The following is a 16333-nucleotide window of genomic DNA, read 5'->3' on the forward strand; positions in this document are numbered from 1 at the left end:
ATAGAACCCACTGTAGAACAATTGCGCTGTGAAATTAGCTTTCATTTAATTTTGTTTCTAACCCTTATTGTTCTGAAGAAAATTTTCCAAGTGTGAACTAAAGAAACTGTTTTATTTCAGAAAACATCTCTGAGATGACAGTTGTCCCCATTTTTTCAGTAACTCTGAAGCCTACAATTATCTGATAGTTTGCAAATATTAACCATTTTGTTACTGTGGATTTTTTTGTTTTTGTTTTAATGAAAAACATCCAGTTAATTTGTGAATACTGAAGAGGGGATGGAGGTAATGGGAAAGCAGGAGTAGGAATTCAAGCCCACACCTTACCTCCTGCATTCCCAAGGAAGAAGGAAGATCAAATGCAGTAGTAAGCTATAGGGAAAATCACTGTTTTTAAAGAACTGAAATAACCTATCAATATAGAATTGCCCTTGCTCTCCAAGGATAGGAATGTCTAACCGTTAAAGGGGTTTGTGGGATGGAAAGAGTTTCTCCACCCACATAAGTGCCAGACGAAAAGGTGCAGTCCATGAAGTCTGAGGAGCACAAGGACTGCTCCAACCATATTTCCTCACAGGCAGGGAGGAGGGTGGGCTATATCCCCCACTTCTCCACACCCACCCATAAAGCAGGACAGCGTAAACTGCAGTAAATGAAGAGGTGTGGCAATGAGCACTGTCTCCCTTTGCTCTGTGGAGCACAGAAAGGAATTCTGTGTTGTCAATAAAAACATCTGCTGCATATTGAAAATGTAGAGACCGCATAAAATTAATTGAATATCAAATTAAATAACCCAAATATTTGATACTTATTTCAAGCAGATTTCTCCCTCTGAACTCTCCCAGAGACTGGTTGGCTCCGTATCACCCCTTGCTGTGGCCTGTGCCTAAGTGACGCAACTGAACCTTATGCCAATGTAATATAGAAGAAACAAGACTTGTAGTTATTTGTATAGACATTTTGTTATGCAGTTTTATATAGCATATTTGTTTTTCTTCTTTAGATGTTCTTGTATGGAGCAATGACCGAATGATTCGCTGGGTACTGTCAATCGGTCTTAAAGAATATGCAAATAACCTTATAGAAAGTGGAGTTCATGGTGCACTTGTGGCCTTAGAGGAAACTTTTGATTTCAATGCATTAGCTTTATTATTACAAATACCTACTCAGAACACACAGGTAATAACTGTAATAACTTCATGTCTGCTGATTTTTTTTCCCTAGCCATTTTAATAAACCATATTGTCATACAATCTAATTTTATGTAAGCAAGAAATCGTTTTAGTCAACTGTAGAAATTTTAAAAATCGAATGTTATCTATACTGTGTCTTCTACCATAGATTTGGAAACATATCACAATAAAACTTAAAATTTTCCATAATTTCTACCATGTGATCTAATTAATTTATTTGTATAAAACAGGTTTGTTTTCTCACAGCACATCTTCTCCTATAAATTGGCCTATCCTTTATTATCACTTATTTGTCTCTTGTAATACCCACGGTGTGCTAGGTGCTCTATAAATGCAAAGAAAAAGCACTCTTTTCACTGTGCAGTCATTAATTTTGCATGTGATGTGATATGAATTTTCATGACACAGATATAAGATTGACTGCACGGAAATCCCCCCTTAAATGTGTAATTACAACTTAGCAAGTACTAAATTAATGCCATATTGCACAATACTGTGATAATAGTGTTACCATATATTCATTTTATAATGTGTACATAGGAATAGTTTTTTAAATGTGCTATAGGTTTGTTGGCTTTTCAAGATTCACTTTAATGCCTTTTATTTTTAATTTAGGCTCGTGCTGTTTTGGAGAGAGAATTTAATAACCTTCTTGTTATGGGCACTGACAGGAGATTTGAAGAGGTGAGTTTTGATTTATTGGTCTGTTTGAATTTGCATTAAGAAGAAGCCTGATCTCTGATCAACCTATTAAAATGAAGGCATTTGGATTGGATAGTCTCTTTAAACTATTACTATACAGAGAATGGTTTTTAAAAAGTGGAAGCCTTAACTTGAATTTTCTTATCTTTGTGAGTTACTGTATGTATTTTGTGTATATTTGGCTCATATTTAGACAGAATTATTCTGAACTTCAAAGTGTGAGGTGCTCAGCAAATTTGTCTTGCCTGTAACTTTAACCATAGTTAGTGCCAGAGAATGCCTTTTTGTCTGAATCCATCTCTCTTCCTAAAATATAAGTAAGTGAGGGACTACTGACACTCATTTAATAAGACATAGTATATATAGATGTGTGTAAGCATGTATTTTGGCCAGTGTACCTAGCCTTAATCTGCAGCACTCCTTCTATTCTAATTCTGGGTCTCTCTTGAGCACACTACTAGTAGGCTGTTGGCTTTATAACTTGTAAAATGTAAACCAAGATAAAATTACCAAATTCTCATATACTTTGTATCCTTATTCAATTTATGATCTGAATGCATTTTTAAAGCAAGAACATCTTAGTTTTTAAGTAATGTAGGTGAAAATATCAGAGGGATAGCCGTGTTAGTCTGGATCTGTAAAATGCAACAGAGTGTCCTGTGGCACCTTTAAGACTAACAGATGTATTCGACACATCTGACGAAGTGGGTATTCACCCACGAAAGCTTATGCTCCAATACATCTGTTAGTCTTAAAGGTGCCACAGAACTCTCTGTTGCCTTTTTTAGGTGAAAAAAGTGTGTTTATCATTGCTGCTTAATACTCAAGTGGGTTAGTAAATCTTACTGTATCATGATGCTGTAGTTATTTGTATTCAGAAGTGATGTTTAGCGCACACCTGTATTTTCAGGTGCTTATAAAACATGGACAGAGTAGAAGGTCACAGTTGTTAAATGAAAAGTTAGAAGTGATACTGTAACATTATGGAAGTTGAAAAAGAAAATAAAAACAGTAGCGATAAGATGAAAGACAAATTTAAGTTTTATTCTTCAAGTGGCATCAGTGGGGGATTAAATATTCAAGAGCATGTGTTCATTTGAACTTCTGTGCTGCTGATGTAGCCAGATGTGCAGTGCAAAGTGCACCATAGGCAGACTGCAAATTTGTTACCTGCTGAGGTGAAGAAAGAACAAGTATACTTTTATGATGGAACTTACTGTCCCATGACAGAACTTACAAACTGGTTTTATGAATATTTGAAACATCTCCGAGGAAGTGGATTTCCCCAGAACATATGTAACAATGTTTAACATCCTATTTCTCTTGATAAGAGTGCTAAATAATCTGATGACTTTCAATGCAGAGATTCATGAAAATCATCAGAATGCCCTCCAGAGGCCATGCATAACCTCAGAGGTAGAAGGAAAAAGTTACTTGCTTCAGTGAGAGAGCTAGTCCCAGGAAAGCTACATCTATTATTGCTCCCTTTGGTTTCTAGTATTCTTTTCTAGTGCTGTTTTTAGCAAGTGGGACCCAGTTGATTTTCATCTAAATAGTTCAGCATCATTCTGTGTTACATGAACTGCTTTTTTCCACAGCACAGCATTTTAGGTAGCTTATGACTTGCCATTTTTTTTACAGGCGTGGATAGTTCCAACTTCACCCACTCTCACTGTCTGCCTTCTTTACAAAGAACAATTTAAAGCAGAACTTTTTCTTCTTCTGAAGGCTGTATCCCATGCCACTCCTTTTTCACAAGTCCACCCAATCAGCTGTTGTTTGTTTTTCCCCTCCTTTTAGTGCCCAGTTATCTAAATAGATTGGATCTTTTTTTCCAAGAAATGTTTTTAAGCTGTTCCCTTTTCAGTTAGCAAATGCACTTTATAGCATGGGCTACAAGCCATGCTATAAGGCAGTGCTTTTGTGAGATCTCTTATGTAGGATAGTATCTGTCCTCCCAAGTGGAAAGCCTCCCAAGTGTTGTAGTAGTGGTAATGGCAGTTCAATAAGTGGCACTTACTCTGTTTCAGTATTTAACTGATGCCTCTACATAGTGCTAGGGGGATTGGCGCTGGAGGTGCCCATTTTTCAGAAGAGAGTTAAGACCTAGTATCTTTCCATTTGCAGTTATTAAAGCTATATGGTACTTTTTGAAAGCAGTGAGCTTAAACCCTAGTTTCCCAGCCAAATTCAAACTTGCATAGTAATATATTGTATAGTATTTGTGCAGAATGTCCTACCAGAGACAGCTATATGTCACTAATAGCCTAGTGATCTGTTTTTAATTTTTCAGGCAGGCTGGGATTATTCTTAATGAAAGCTTCACGTAAATATTTATTTCTTCCTCCTACTACTTAGAAGACATATTTAAAGTAAATTCCAACTACATATTAGGAAATTGAAGAATTAATTTTTTGAGATTTTGTGGTGCAACTTTAAGGCTTTGTACATGTAGCTGCATGGCGCAGCCAAAACCAGGCTGCGTCCATGCTGTGATGTGTAGCTACAAGTCTGTGAAAGGCTCTGGCAAAGGGCAGACAGAAGGGCTTTCCCCCTTGCCTCTCCCCTGCTAGAGCCTTTCTCTGATGTTGGGAAAGGTTCCAAAAATGGGGAGCTTCTGGAGTCTTTTCTGTGCCAAAGACAGACTTGGCCATGGGAGGCAGCAGGAAAAAAAATAAGCCTTTCCCATCTGCCTCTTCCTGCCAGAGCCTTCTCCCAGCTGGGGGAGTCTCTTCCTGTAGAGGGCAAAGACTCCCGCAGCAGGACACTACAATATTAAAAATACCAGTGTAGATGGGAAGGTTTGGCGTGATTGAGTAGAAAGCATGTAGGGTATGTACATGTATACCCACACCCTTCAGGCACATCTTTACTCTGGTTGCCTAAGGGCTTGTCTTCACTATCCGCCTGGATCGGCGGGTAGAAATCGATCTCTCGGGGATCGAATTATCGCGTCGGGACACAACAATCGATCCCCGAATCAATGCACGTACTCCACCAGCGCAGGTAGGAGTAAGCGCCGTAGACAGGGGAGCCACGGCGGTCGATTTGCCGCCGTCCTCACAGCGGGGTAAGTCGGCTTGGATACGTCGAATTCAGCTACATATTCGCGTAGCTGAATTTGCGTATCTTAAATCAGTCTCCCCCAGTGTAGACTTAGCCTAAGCTATGCCACACCAGCTACACTACTGTTTATACCTGTGCTGGGGGGCTATGCAGATATGTATTCTACATACCATCGAAAGGAATCTGTAATGTAGATGTACTTAAGAGGTGGAAGAGGTATTTACGGTGGCCATAAGACACCCTTGTGCTCTCTGGAGCAGTACTGGATCAGGGTCCCTACCATAATTTAGACAACACAAGGGGCGAGGGTGTGTCTGTCTAATTTGCCTCCCCAAGCTGCACTATAGGCTGCATCGCTGCCTAGTTGGAATCTCTGCCTTGCTTTGTGTTGCTGCCCCACCCTGACATGCCCCTTCTACCCTCAGCTTACCCTCTAAACTACGGCTTGCAAGGGGGCTCATTGGAAAGCACCTTTACCGCTGTCTTCCATGGTGATTGCACCAGAAAATCTTCCCACAATATAAAAAGGAGCTTTTAGGGCACTTTTATGCCACTCCAGCCTTTCTATGCAGCACAAGGGCCAGAGCAAATTATGGGGGTCTTGCTTTACGAATCGATATTTGCATCCATTTTAATTCTAAATCCAAAAGAAATTGAGATTAAAAACTGACATTCAAAATGTTTAACCAGATCAGTTGTAGTGGGTTGTGATAATAAATATAAACAATCCATGGATATATATGCACATAAACCTACAATATCCAGTAGAAAAAAATCTTGTATTTCACGGGCAGGGCACCAGCTGTCTTGGTTAGTAGGTCCAGTGTCATTCTTGTGAATTAAAAAACATAATTTTTTAAGCTGTAGATGCACTACTAGGGAGTCGGGGGAGGGGAGGAAATAGTTCAATTTGAGGATACACTCTATTCCACATAGCCCTATTAAAAGGTTTCAAATCACTTAAAAATGAAACATTGCATAAATTAGGGAGGTACTGTAGTACTATTGTGGTTTTTGTACCGTTTATCGTTCAGTCCTTTCCTCTATTCTTTTGTGCCCTGTTGCTATATTTCAATATAGATATTCCAGCAAAAGTGGAATTTAAGAGGCCAAAGAGTTTATTTAAAGTAATTTATACCTGGTTGTTAATATTCCCGAAATATGTGTTCTCTTGTCTTCTCTTATAACCCTTCCATTTACTTCTCACTACTAGATTATATGGCATTTGTGAATTGTCTTAAATCCTAAATCACAAATATAAACTAATGTGCAGTTAAATTAAAGATAGGCAGCCAGATCTTTTTTTCCAAGAAATATTAAGCACCTTGACTCGTATAGACGCTTGGAGTTGTGGGAAAAGATATTGATCCTGCTCTAATTTTAATTTATAGTAAATAATCCTGTTTTTAGAATTACTAATGATGCTGATCAATCTGACAGGATGATGATAAAAGCTTTAGACGAGCACCTTCGTGGAGAAAGAAGTTTAGACCAAAGGACGTAAGAGGCTTAGCTGCTGGATCTGCAGAGACTCTTCCTGCAAACTTCAGAGTTACCTCCTCAATGTCTTCACCTTCTATGCAGCCAAAGAAGATGCAAATTGATGGTACAAAAACTACTTTTCTATTTTTAAGCATTAACTTTTTTGCTTGAGGTTGTAAGTGAATTAAGTAGCCAGAGTGTTTTAATTTTAATCTGCATAAAAGCATCTGCCTTGTGCATGTTTATATGTGTAAAACTTTTTATTTCAAATGTAGGTTTATTTTTGTAGTAACTTGTGTGAGCTTTCTAGCAGATATGTGGTTCCTTTTCAGGGTTTTTTTTTCTCTAGGAAAAGACTAGAAGGTCTTTTTAGCTAAGATATACTTTTTCCATATCTCTGAATATGGAAATAAGATGACATTCCACTAACTATTTTACTGATATTTTCTTACCTTGTGAAAAGGGGGCAATAGCTGTACATTTCTAATTAGTATTGATAAGAGCACAAGTAAAGCCTAGATGTAAGGTAGTGCAGTAATGTCCATTGATAAGAATTACTGGAAAACAAAAATAAAAGTAGGAAATTTAATCTAAAAAAAGGCGGGGGGGGAAATCTTTGAGGTTATTTTTATACAGGACAATGTAGTAGTAAAAGGCACAGTTTTCTTTTTACTTTGTAAATCACTTAACTATTGAATGTATTTTTAAGATAAATTAAGTTACAATACAGTTTTACCACGGGTGTGGACTTTATTAAAAGCCATGTGTATGTGCTTGAGAGCAGAATTTGGCGAGATATATAAAGGTAATCGTATCTACATTACAAATATAATTTTTGGTAGCATATGAGTAAGCTCTCTCTTTAATTTTTGGTTTTACAAAGCACAGATAAAAATCAGTGCTTGCCAAATGGAAAATTTTATTGGTGATGGAATGTACCAGGCAATTACAATTTGAGAACTTCCTTTGGTCAAATTTGGACCAAAGGTCTTTGGTAGTGTGCCTATTTTGTTTGAACACTTTAACTAAATACATGAAGTTTAAGAAGAACCCCGATATATTACACATAAATATTAAGAATGTTAGTGGGATGCTTAAAATTTTAAATATTACTCACTAGTGTAAAATATCCAGTCCAGAAGTTCTTTGCACCATATAATGTTTAACTTGATTTAAATGTAAAATATTAAACATTCACATTCTAAAAATTCAAGTTTTCTTCTGTGCGGTCAAAAACTGAGAGAAATCTTGTAAAGCAGAATATTAATAGTTGTACTTCTCGATAAGATGATTCACTTCTGCCACTTATAGTGCCCTAGCTTGCATGAGTATTGTTTTATTAGGAATTTTTTGTCAAGCTAAGCATTGAAACTGGAACTAGTAAATAGATGAACTTAAAGGTGTTTTAAATTCTGCTTTTCTAATTTATTGTAACCTTAGTTGAGCGTGTACAATAGCTGTAATCACATTGCTGTGTGATTTTTTTTTTTTTTTTGAAGACTAACTGCATGCTGTGTTCTGCATGTCTTCCTTCTATGATTGTTGAAACAGGCAATGTATCAGGAACACAAAGGCTGGATTCCACTACAGTAAGGACTTACTCCTGTTAAAGGCGTCTGTTGGTGAGTAAAAAGGATAGGTATAGCAGTAAAATAGGCCACTTTGTAGAATATAAATTTTAAAGTTTAAACCAAATCCAAAAACTATTAATATCTAAATGTTTAAAAAAAAAAAAAAAAAAACACCTAATTGAGAATTTTAAGGTGGTTCCTTATAGCTAAGGCTGTCAACCTTTACATAATATAATCCTAATTTTAAAGTTAATTTGCAAAGGAAAATAATTGGTCTTTTTCTTTTTTTGTTCCTTTATTATATATTTTTAAAAAGGCATGAAAGGATTTTTCTGCAAAAAGTGTTGGCTTTTTGGTCATCTTTACATTAGGAATTTAGGCCTTATCTACTTTGATTTTCCTCAAGGACTTTACAGGGTCAGCTGGTAGTCCTAGCTGGATTATGACATCTCAAACACCGAGAGTGTGAAATCTGATTTGAGAGGGTCAAGTGAATAGTTTTCATTCAAAGTGGGCAGAGTACTGTTGCTCTAGTTTCAGGGAAAAAAGAGGTAATGGGAAAATTTAAGTAAGGCTTATCCGCCAGATCAGTGGGTAGCAATCGATCCAGCAGGGATCAATTTATTGCGTCTAGTCTTGATGTGATAAATCGACCCCCGAGCCCTCTCCCGTTGACTCTATAAACAAACAGCCAGCATAAACAGTTCACAATGCATGTTCCCATTTCCTACCTGTGATCAAAGACAGAACTATAAAGATCCTCCTAGACAACTTTGCTTGCCTGTTTTATATAAACTGACAGTTGGGGGGAGAGGCACGGTCACGATCCCTGTGCACAGAAGCCATGCTATTATGGAATTGGTGCATCAGTCACAACATCAACATCTCAGCTTCCTACCTCCCAGGATGCCAAAACACCACAGCAGATGCACTAAGCAGAAAATTTTCCCAGGACCACGAGTGGGAAACTAACCTGGAGTACTACAGACTATATTCAAATAGGGAGTTCCCAACTATAGACCTTATTGTGACAACCCAAAACGCCAAGTGCCTACACTTCTGCTCCAGAGCAGGATTGGGATCCCACTCCCTGAGCAATGCTTTTCTCATCAAATGGGATGCACCCCTAATATATGCCTTTCCTCCAACCCCTCTTATATCCTGGGTCATACACAAGATCAGGACACGAGTCCTCTTGAAAGCCCCCACGTGGCTGACAAATGTAGTTTCCTTGCCTCCTAAAGATGGCTGGGTGCCCATCACACACACTTCCTCTTCTGCCTCATCTCCTCTCTCAGGATGCGGGCCAGGCCCTCCACCCAAACCTGGCAAGATTCCACCTCAAGGAGTGGCTACTCCATGGTTCTGAGAAATCAAAATGACCTGTTCAGAGGAAGTAAGGGACATTCTTTTAAAGAGTCATAAACCAACTATACAACATACATACTTCCACAAATGGAGGCGATTCAATACATGGTGCCAAAATGCATAAATCATGGCGGTTTCCTCTCTTCTACCACTGGTACTGGACTATATATTGGAACTTAAGAAATCGGCCTCTCCATGAGGTCAATCAGAGTACACCTCACAGCCATCACAGCATTCCACCACAAGGTGGATGAGTTGTCGATCTTCGCTCACCCCACCAAGCATTTTCTCAAGGGCCTTCATAACATTTACTCAGAAATACGAGCCCATATTCCATCCTGGGACCTCAATCTAGTGTTACAGGGCCTTATTGGACCCCCATTTGAACCACTAGTGATCTGTTCACTACTCCACCTTTCAATGAAAGTGGCTTTCCTCATGACATCACATCTGCCAGGCTGGTAGGGGAATTAGGAGCCTTTATGGCACCTCCTCCCCCATACACAACATTCTTCTTTGAGTGCTTGCTCATCTCGATTCCATTCTAGGAGCATGCTCGCCCTTGTGCACACTCGTCAGAGACTTTTGCCTTACCGGTATTTGTAGGGTTGGCTGCAGAGCCCCCTTGAGTGCCGTGCTTATGCATTGGTATATCAGGTGCCGGCAACACTATGCCCTCTGTTTCTTCTTACCACCCGTGATGGTTGGTTGGAGTGTCTTGGCTGCATTGCAAGAGCTTTAGCCGTTTTTTCAGCCCATTGTTCTGTCTCCTTTGTAGTTAGTTTTTAGGTACTTAGTTTGACCATTAAATTAAGCGTTCAGTAGTTTTAGTAGTTAGAGTCCCGGCTGGGACTTCGCCGGAGGGCCCATTCCCCAGGCTTTAAGCCATGTTCATCGTGTATCCGTCCGATGCCCATTAGTGACTCCCACAATAGCAGTTTGAAATGTCGGGGGGAAACACACAGAAAAGACAAGTGCAGGATCTGCAAGAACTTTCGTCCTGAAACTCAAAGGGAGTGGGATATCCATCTGAGGGCCCTCCTCGTGGAGGATGCGCTTTGTCTTGCTTTGGAGCTCTCCCAGTCAGACTCCATGCCTAACACTTTGGCGTCAGCGCATAACGCACCACAACCCGCCTGTCACCATTCCCCTTCCCCAGTGCCCAAAAAGCAGCTGAAGCTGAAGGGCCCATTGGCATTGCAGGACAAGGGGGCTTCAGGGAAAGGACCTGTGTTAGTCCACATGTCCGCCCCGGAAATACACAATGGTACCGCTGTGGCCAGACCCCCTAGCCCAGCCAGAGATCCGACTCCAGGGAGCAGCAGGGGATCCTCATAGGGCTACCTGTGCCCGAGGCAGCCCTGGCGGGCAACAACCAACAGTAACTCCTCACTTAAAGTCATCCTGGTTAACATTTGTTGTTTCGTTGTTATGTTGCTGATCAGTTAGAGAACATGCTTGTTTAAAGTTGCACAATGCTCCCTTATCATGTTGTTTGGCAGCCACCTGATTTGTCCACTGCCTGTAGAAAGAGCAGCCCATTGGAGCTAACTGGTGGGGGCTTGGAACAAGGGTGGACCAGCAGCTCCCCCCTCCCCCCCGCGATCAGCTCCCCGCTCCCCTAAGTTCCCGGTGCAGCAGCTGCCTAGCAAGCTATCAATTGCCGGGCAGTTCAGCTGTCCCTCCCCTCCACTGCTGTGTGCTGCTCCTGCTTGCTGTGCAGAGGGGAGAGGGGTTCTAATGTCAGGGTGTCCTCCTTCCTCTGCTCCTCCCCCCGCTACTTTATTCCATTTCGACAGAGCAGCAGGGGCAAACGGGACACAACAGGGCTCAGGGAGGGATCTTGCTGGCAGCAACTGCTGTCTCAACTTGCTAGCCTACTTAAAAAGGCAATGTACTGAGAGTAGGGTCAGCGAACTTAAAGGGGCAATGCGTCTCTCTCTCTCTCTCTCTCTCTCTCTCTCTCTCTCACACACACACACACACACACACACACACACACACACACACACACACACACACACACACACACACACACACACACACACACACACTGTGTGTCTGTGTCTGCCATGCTGTCTCTCCTCCCTCCATTCCTGCTGCCTTGTAGATTGTGAGGCTACATTAACATCAATGTGTTAACCCTGGAGAGCTCAGCTGAGTGCTAGTTCATCATTTAGCAGTAAGGCATTCCCTGGGAAATATCCCACCCTCTGACTTCACCACCTCAACCAAGCTTCACAATCATTGCTGTGTACAGTATTAAATTGTTTGTTTAAAACTTGTACTGTGTGTGTGTATATGTATATATATATATAGAGAGAGAGTGTGTGTGACAAAGTTCCTCCTCTACCTTGGTGGGTCCTGCGCTTACTGGTGGATTTGCTCGCTTCACAGATTCACCCTATGGGTCAGGAAACAGTCCAGAGACTTTCCCCTCTGGTAGAAGCTATAGTCCAGGTCAATTCCTCCTGTGATTGATCAGGAGTTGGGAGGTATGGGGGGAACCCGGGCCTGCCCTTTACTCCGGGTTCCAGCCCAGAGCTCTGTGGACTACAGCTGTTTAGAGTGCCTCCTGGTACAGTTGCATAACACCTACAACTCCCTGGGCTACTTCCCCATGACCTCCTCCCAACACCTTCTTTGTCCTCACCACCGGACCTTCTTCCTGAAGTTTGATAACGCTTATACTTCTCAGTCCTCCAGCAGTACGCCTACTCACTCTCAGCTTCTTGCACATCTCTTGCTCCCAGTTCCTCACACACACTTCCTCTCCTCTGGCTCCCCCTGGCTTAACTGGAGTGAGCCCTTTTATAGCATCAGAGGGGCCTTAGAGTCAGGTGCTTAACTGCCTCACTAACTAACTCTTAGCAGGTTAATTGGAGTCAGGTGGTCTATTAGTCTGGAGCAGCCCCTGCTCTGGTCACTCAGGGAACAGAAAACTACTTATCCAGTGGCCAGTATATCTCCCTTCTGCTACTCTGCTGTTCCCAACTGGTCTGGCGCGCGCTCTCTCTCTCGCTCTCTCTCTCGCTCTCTCTCTCTATATATATAATATAGTCTTTTGTCTGGCAAAAAAAAATTTCCCTGGAACCTAACACCTCCCATCCCCCCATTTACGTTAATCCTTAGGGGGTAATTGGATTCGTTTGACATTGTTTCTCTTAAAGTAGCATTTTTCAGGAACATAACTACAAATAGTTTTGTTCCAGTTTTCCCACTTTGGGGGTTCCCCCCCCTTTATAAGCGTGGACATTCCGTATTCTGTGCCATGCCAGACTGTTGAATTCATCATGGTCTTTAAAGTGAAAGACACCTTTCATTGTCCTTAAGTTACAGTAAATGGGGCTGCCTGAAGCTCTTGTCTCCTTTCCTGCATAGATGCAGGTAACCCCATGTAATCCTGTATCAAACACAATAAGAAATACATGGAACATATAATATTCATAAAGTATTACAGGTAGCTCCAAATACTTCACATGGTGTTGGGGAAGATTTGAAGAGGGCACATAGGGTACCAGAGTGGTGGGGCTATGACATGGGGAACTTGAAAATGAGCCAAATCATGGTATGGGTGGGTATAGATGGGGAAGCAGGTGGAGATAATGTATGTAATACACGCTTATGTAAATGTCTTAGTACATATTCATATAATATGCAAAATAGGAGAGTGTGTCATTTTTCATAGTCTCTAGTTTTCCAAATTCACAGCCTTAATAGGTAGATGTGCAGAAGATGCCCTTTAACTGTACCTCAGAAGATCCTATAATAATGTGGGAAGGAGCCCCCATACTAGGTTACATCAGATACAAATCTCAAATCGATCTCTGTTGCCTCTTAAAGAACAGACAGAAATTCAGAGGTTGTCTGATTTAAGTCTGTCACTTGCAAGCGAAAATCATGTTTCTGTAGTGGTGCTTAAAATATTTTTATCATCTGTATTCCTAGTGAAATTACTTTCAATGTTCGCTCCAGGGGACTTGGTGCTGATAAGCTTTCATAGCAATAGATAAATTTCCTACTATAGTTGTGGCTTCAAAGTCTGTAGCCTTTAGTATATAAAGGCACTCTAAAAGAGCTCTGTAGTATAAAATACTGAGAAAGGAAGCTACTGCAGGTGAAGGTCAGTGTAAATGAGCAGGATCCATCCCTGTATAAATCAAGTAGATACTTTAAAAACATTTCTTTGTCAATGTTAAAGCTCTTAACTCCAATTGCCTTAACGTTGTTGTTGTTTTAAATATATATTTTACACAGTAAGATCATCCAGGAAAAAAAAATGTTAATCTCTTATTGGAAATTGAAGGTATTTGACCTCTGGCCTCAAGTCTCATATTGCAACTGAAACATATATAGGGACCAAATAGAACTGTATACTTCATGAAATGGTAGTAATCTATTAATACATGCCACAACAATGAGCTGTTTAACTGAGAAACTTGTAATGTAATGCATGTTTGCTTTTTTTTTTTTTTTTTTTAATCTTGAGACACCGTGTAACACATTTATTTTTTTATTTTGCAGTTTACCCACACTATTTCTACCGGTGATATGCAGCATTTTGAACGCAAAGACCATATTTTAGAAATCAGTGGAATCTTTAATTTGTTAATACTTGTTAAAAGGACACTTTGAGATATTTTATTACAGAGTTTTTAATTAGCAAATAAATTCATGAGTACCATAGAGAAAATATTTTAGAATTAAATGTTTCTTATATTTAAGTAAACCTATGTGACTTTTCATTTATATAGTTACTTACCTTTTCCATCTGTATTCAGTCTTTAAATCAAATCCTTGCTGATTTTATCCTTAATTTGTTAGTCTTTCCAACTGAATGTACTGTAATGCTTGTAAGTATATGTCCCTATCAGCAATATAGGGCTTTTGTAAATTATGCAGTTATTGTAATTATCATTGGGTTTTTTAATAATGAAACTGAAGGTGAAAAGGATTTTACTGTCTTTGTAAAAGTATCATGACACCAAGCAGTATATATTTTCTTTTTTGGAAATATTAACTAGTTCTAAAAATTAAATAAACCAGCCTTTTTTAGATAAACATTGAGATAAACGTTTTAGTAAGCAGGTCTAATAGATTTTTTTTTTCTGTTGATAGTTGTACCTTTTTCACAAAGAAAATTTGTCAGGTAGTGTGAATTTGTCTTCATTTAATGCTTTAGTACATTTTTAAAACGGGGGAACACTATAACACTATGGAACATGTTTTAGAATTGGTTAACTCTTTCATAACTTCCAGTCTGCTGTATTTGTATAGCATGTCTTTACAATGACTGAACATAAGCCATAAACTGAGAAATGTTTTCTCTCAGCCAAGGAAGAAGGACTTCATAATAGCTCCTGTTAGTAATCCACAGGCCACAAAAAGTGCTTTCCTCCCATATCCGTTTGATTAAAAACATTTGTGGAAAGACACTGATGCAACTATTCTTAGCGGACCAATCATGAAGCACTGCAGTCTAATGTAAAAAAAGATAGTAAAAGATGAAGGCACAGTATGCTGAAGAATAAATAAAGTAGTGCAACTTCTAATAAAGGCCTTATTTTTCCTATGTAAGTCATCTTTTTGCATTCGTTTGTAAACTTGTTCTAAAAATTTGTCCAGATTTTTTAAAATTTTTGATGGTTGTAGCTATTTCAGGCTTTGCGTAGACAATGTATCATTGAATGGCACATTAAAAAGCCAGTAAGAAATCTGTTCAGGTCATGGTGCATTATTTATTATGCAACAATATATATAGCATGTCTTTTTTTTCTTTTTTTCCCCCCCTTGTTTGGTTTCTTCTCTTTAGTTTATTTGTACAACTGAAATTCATTGTTACTGTTTCATGTTTTTTCTAATAATCTTTTGTGTACTTCTGATTATGTAACGAAGTATGTACAGCCTAAGTACTTTGAACTATTTTTACCACAGTATTATTTATTGCTTTCTTTCAATAAAGCTCTGAAGCATTTTCCACTGCCAATAAAACGCTATTGAAAAAACTAAGATGTAATCGTATGCAAAAATGAAGCTATTTTTTGTGATGAGTGCTGGAGAGTTGTCAATAAAGTATCTTAACAATTGATTGCTGCTATGTGGATCTCGCTTCAAATGAAGACATGACTGATTCTTTCAGCAGATAACTGATGTTCAATATGGCTTCAATTTAAATTTGTGATGGAGGTCAAAGTTTGCATTTGTCACCAGCTCCCAAATGATCCATTATATTATTCAATTTATTTAATGTTGATTTTATTTAGAGCTGTCGATTAATCGCAGCTAATTCACTTGATTAACTCAAATAATTAATCACAATTAATGGCAGTTTTAATTGCACTGTTAACAATAGAATACCAATTGAAATTAATTTAAATTTTTTGGATGTTTTTCTACATTTTCAAATATATTGATTTCAGTTACAACACAGAATACAAGATATACAATGTTCACTTTATATTTTTATTACAAATATTTGCACTGTAAAAATGATAAAAGAAATTATATTTTTCAATTCACCTCATACGAGTACTGTAATGGAATCTGTTTGTGAAAGTGTATCTTACAAATGTAGATTTTTTTTGTTACATAACTGCACTCAAAAACAAAACAGTGTAAAACTTTAGAGCCTACAAGTCCATTCAGTCCTACTTCTTATTCAGCCAATCGCTAAGACAGACAAGTTTGTTGACATTTACGGGAGATAATGCTGCCCGCTTCTTATTTACAGTGTCCCCTGAAAGTGAGAACAGGTGTTCACATGGCACTTTTGTAGCCGGTATTGCAAGGTATTTACGTGTCAGATATGCTAAACATTCGTATACCCCTTCATGCTTCGGCCACCATTCCAAAAGACATGTTTCCATACTGATGACGCTTGTTAAAAAAATAATGCATTAATTAAATTTGTGACTGAACTCTTTGTCAGAGAATAGTATGTCTCCTGCTCTG

At 39.1% G+C, this 16333-nt stretch overlaps 1 protein-coding gene across 6 annotated transcripts in view; it reads left to right on the forward strand.

Moving 5' to 3' along the window:
* The window catches only part of PPFIA1 (PTPRF interacting protein alpha 1), a 93768-nt gene extending 78300 nt beyond the window's left edge, over positions 1 to 15468 (forward strand). For all 6 annotated transcript variants that reach the window (XM_054025723.1, XM_054025725.1, XM_054025727.1 and 3 more), the window contains 5 exons: positions 1004 to 1179; positions 1809 to 1877; positions 6402 to 6567; positions 7995 to 8065; positions 13907 to 15468. In XM_054025723.1, the coding sequence (XP_053881698.1) occupies positions 1004 to 1179; positions 1809 to 1877; positions 6402 to 6567; positions 7995 to 8053 (470 nt within the window). In that variant the 3' untranslated portion in view covers positions 8054 to 8065; positions 13907 to 15468. The remainder of the gene's footprint in view (positions 1 to 1003; positions 1180 to 1808; positions 1878 to 6401; positions 6568 to 7994; positions 8066 to 13906) is intronic.
* Positions 15469 to 16333: the final 865 nt, after the last annotated feature.

The sequence above is a fragment of the Malaclemys terrapin genome, chromosome 4 (assembly GCF_027887155.1).
Source record: "Malaclemys terrapin pileata isolate rMalTer1 chromosome 4, rMalTer1.hap1, whole genome shotgun sequence".
Classification (NCBI taxonomy): domain Eukaryota; kingdom Metazoa; phylum Chordata; order Testudines; family Emydidae; genus Malaclemys; species Malaclemys terrapin.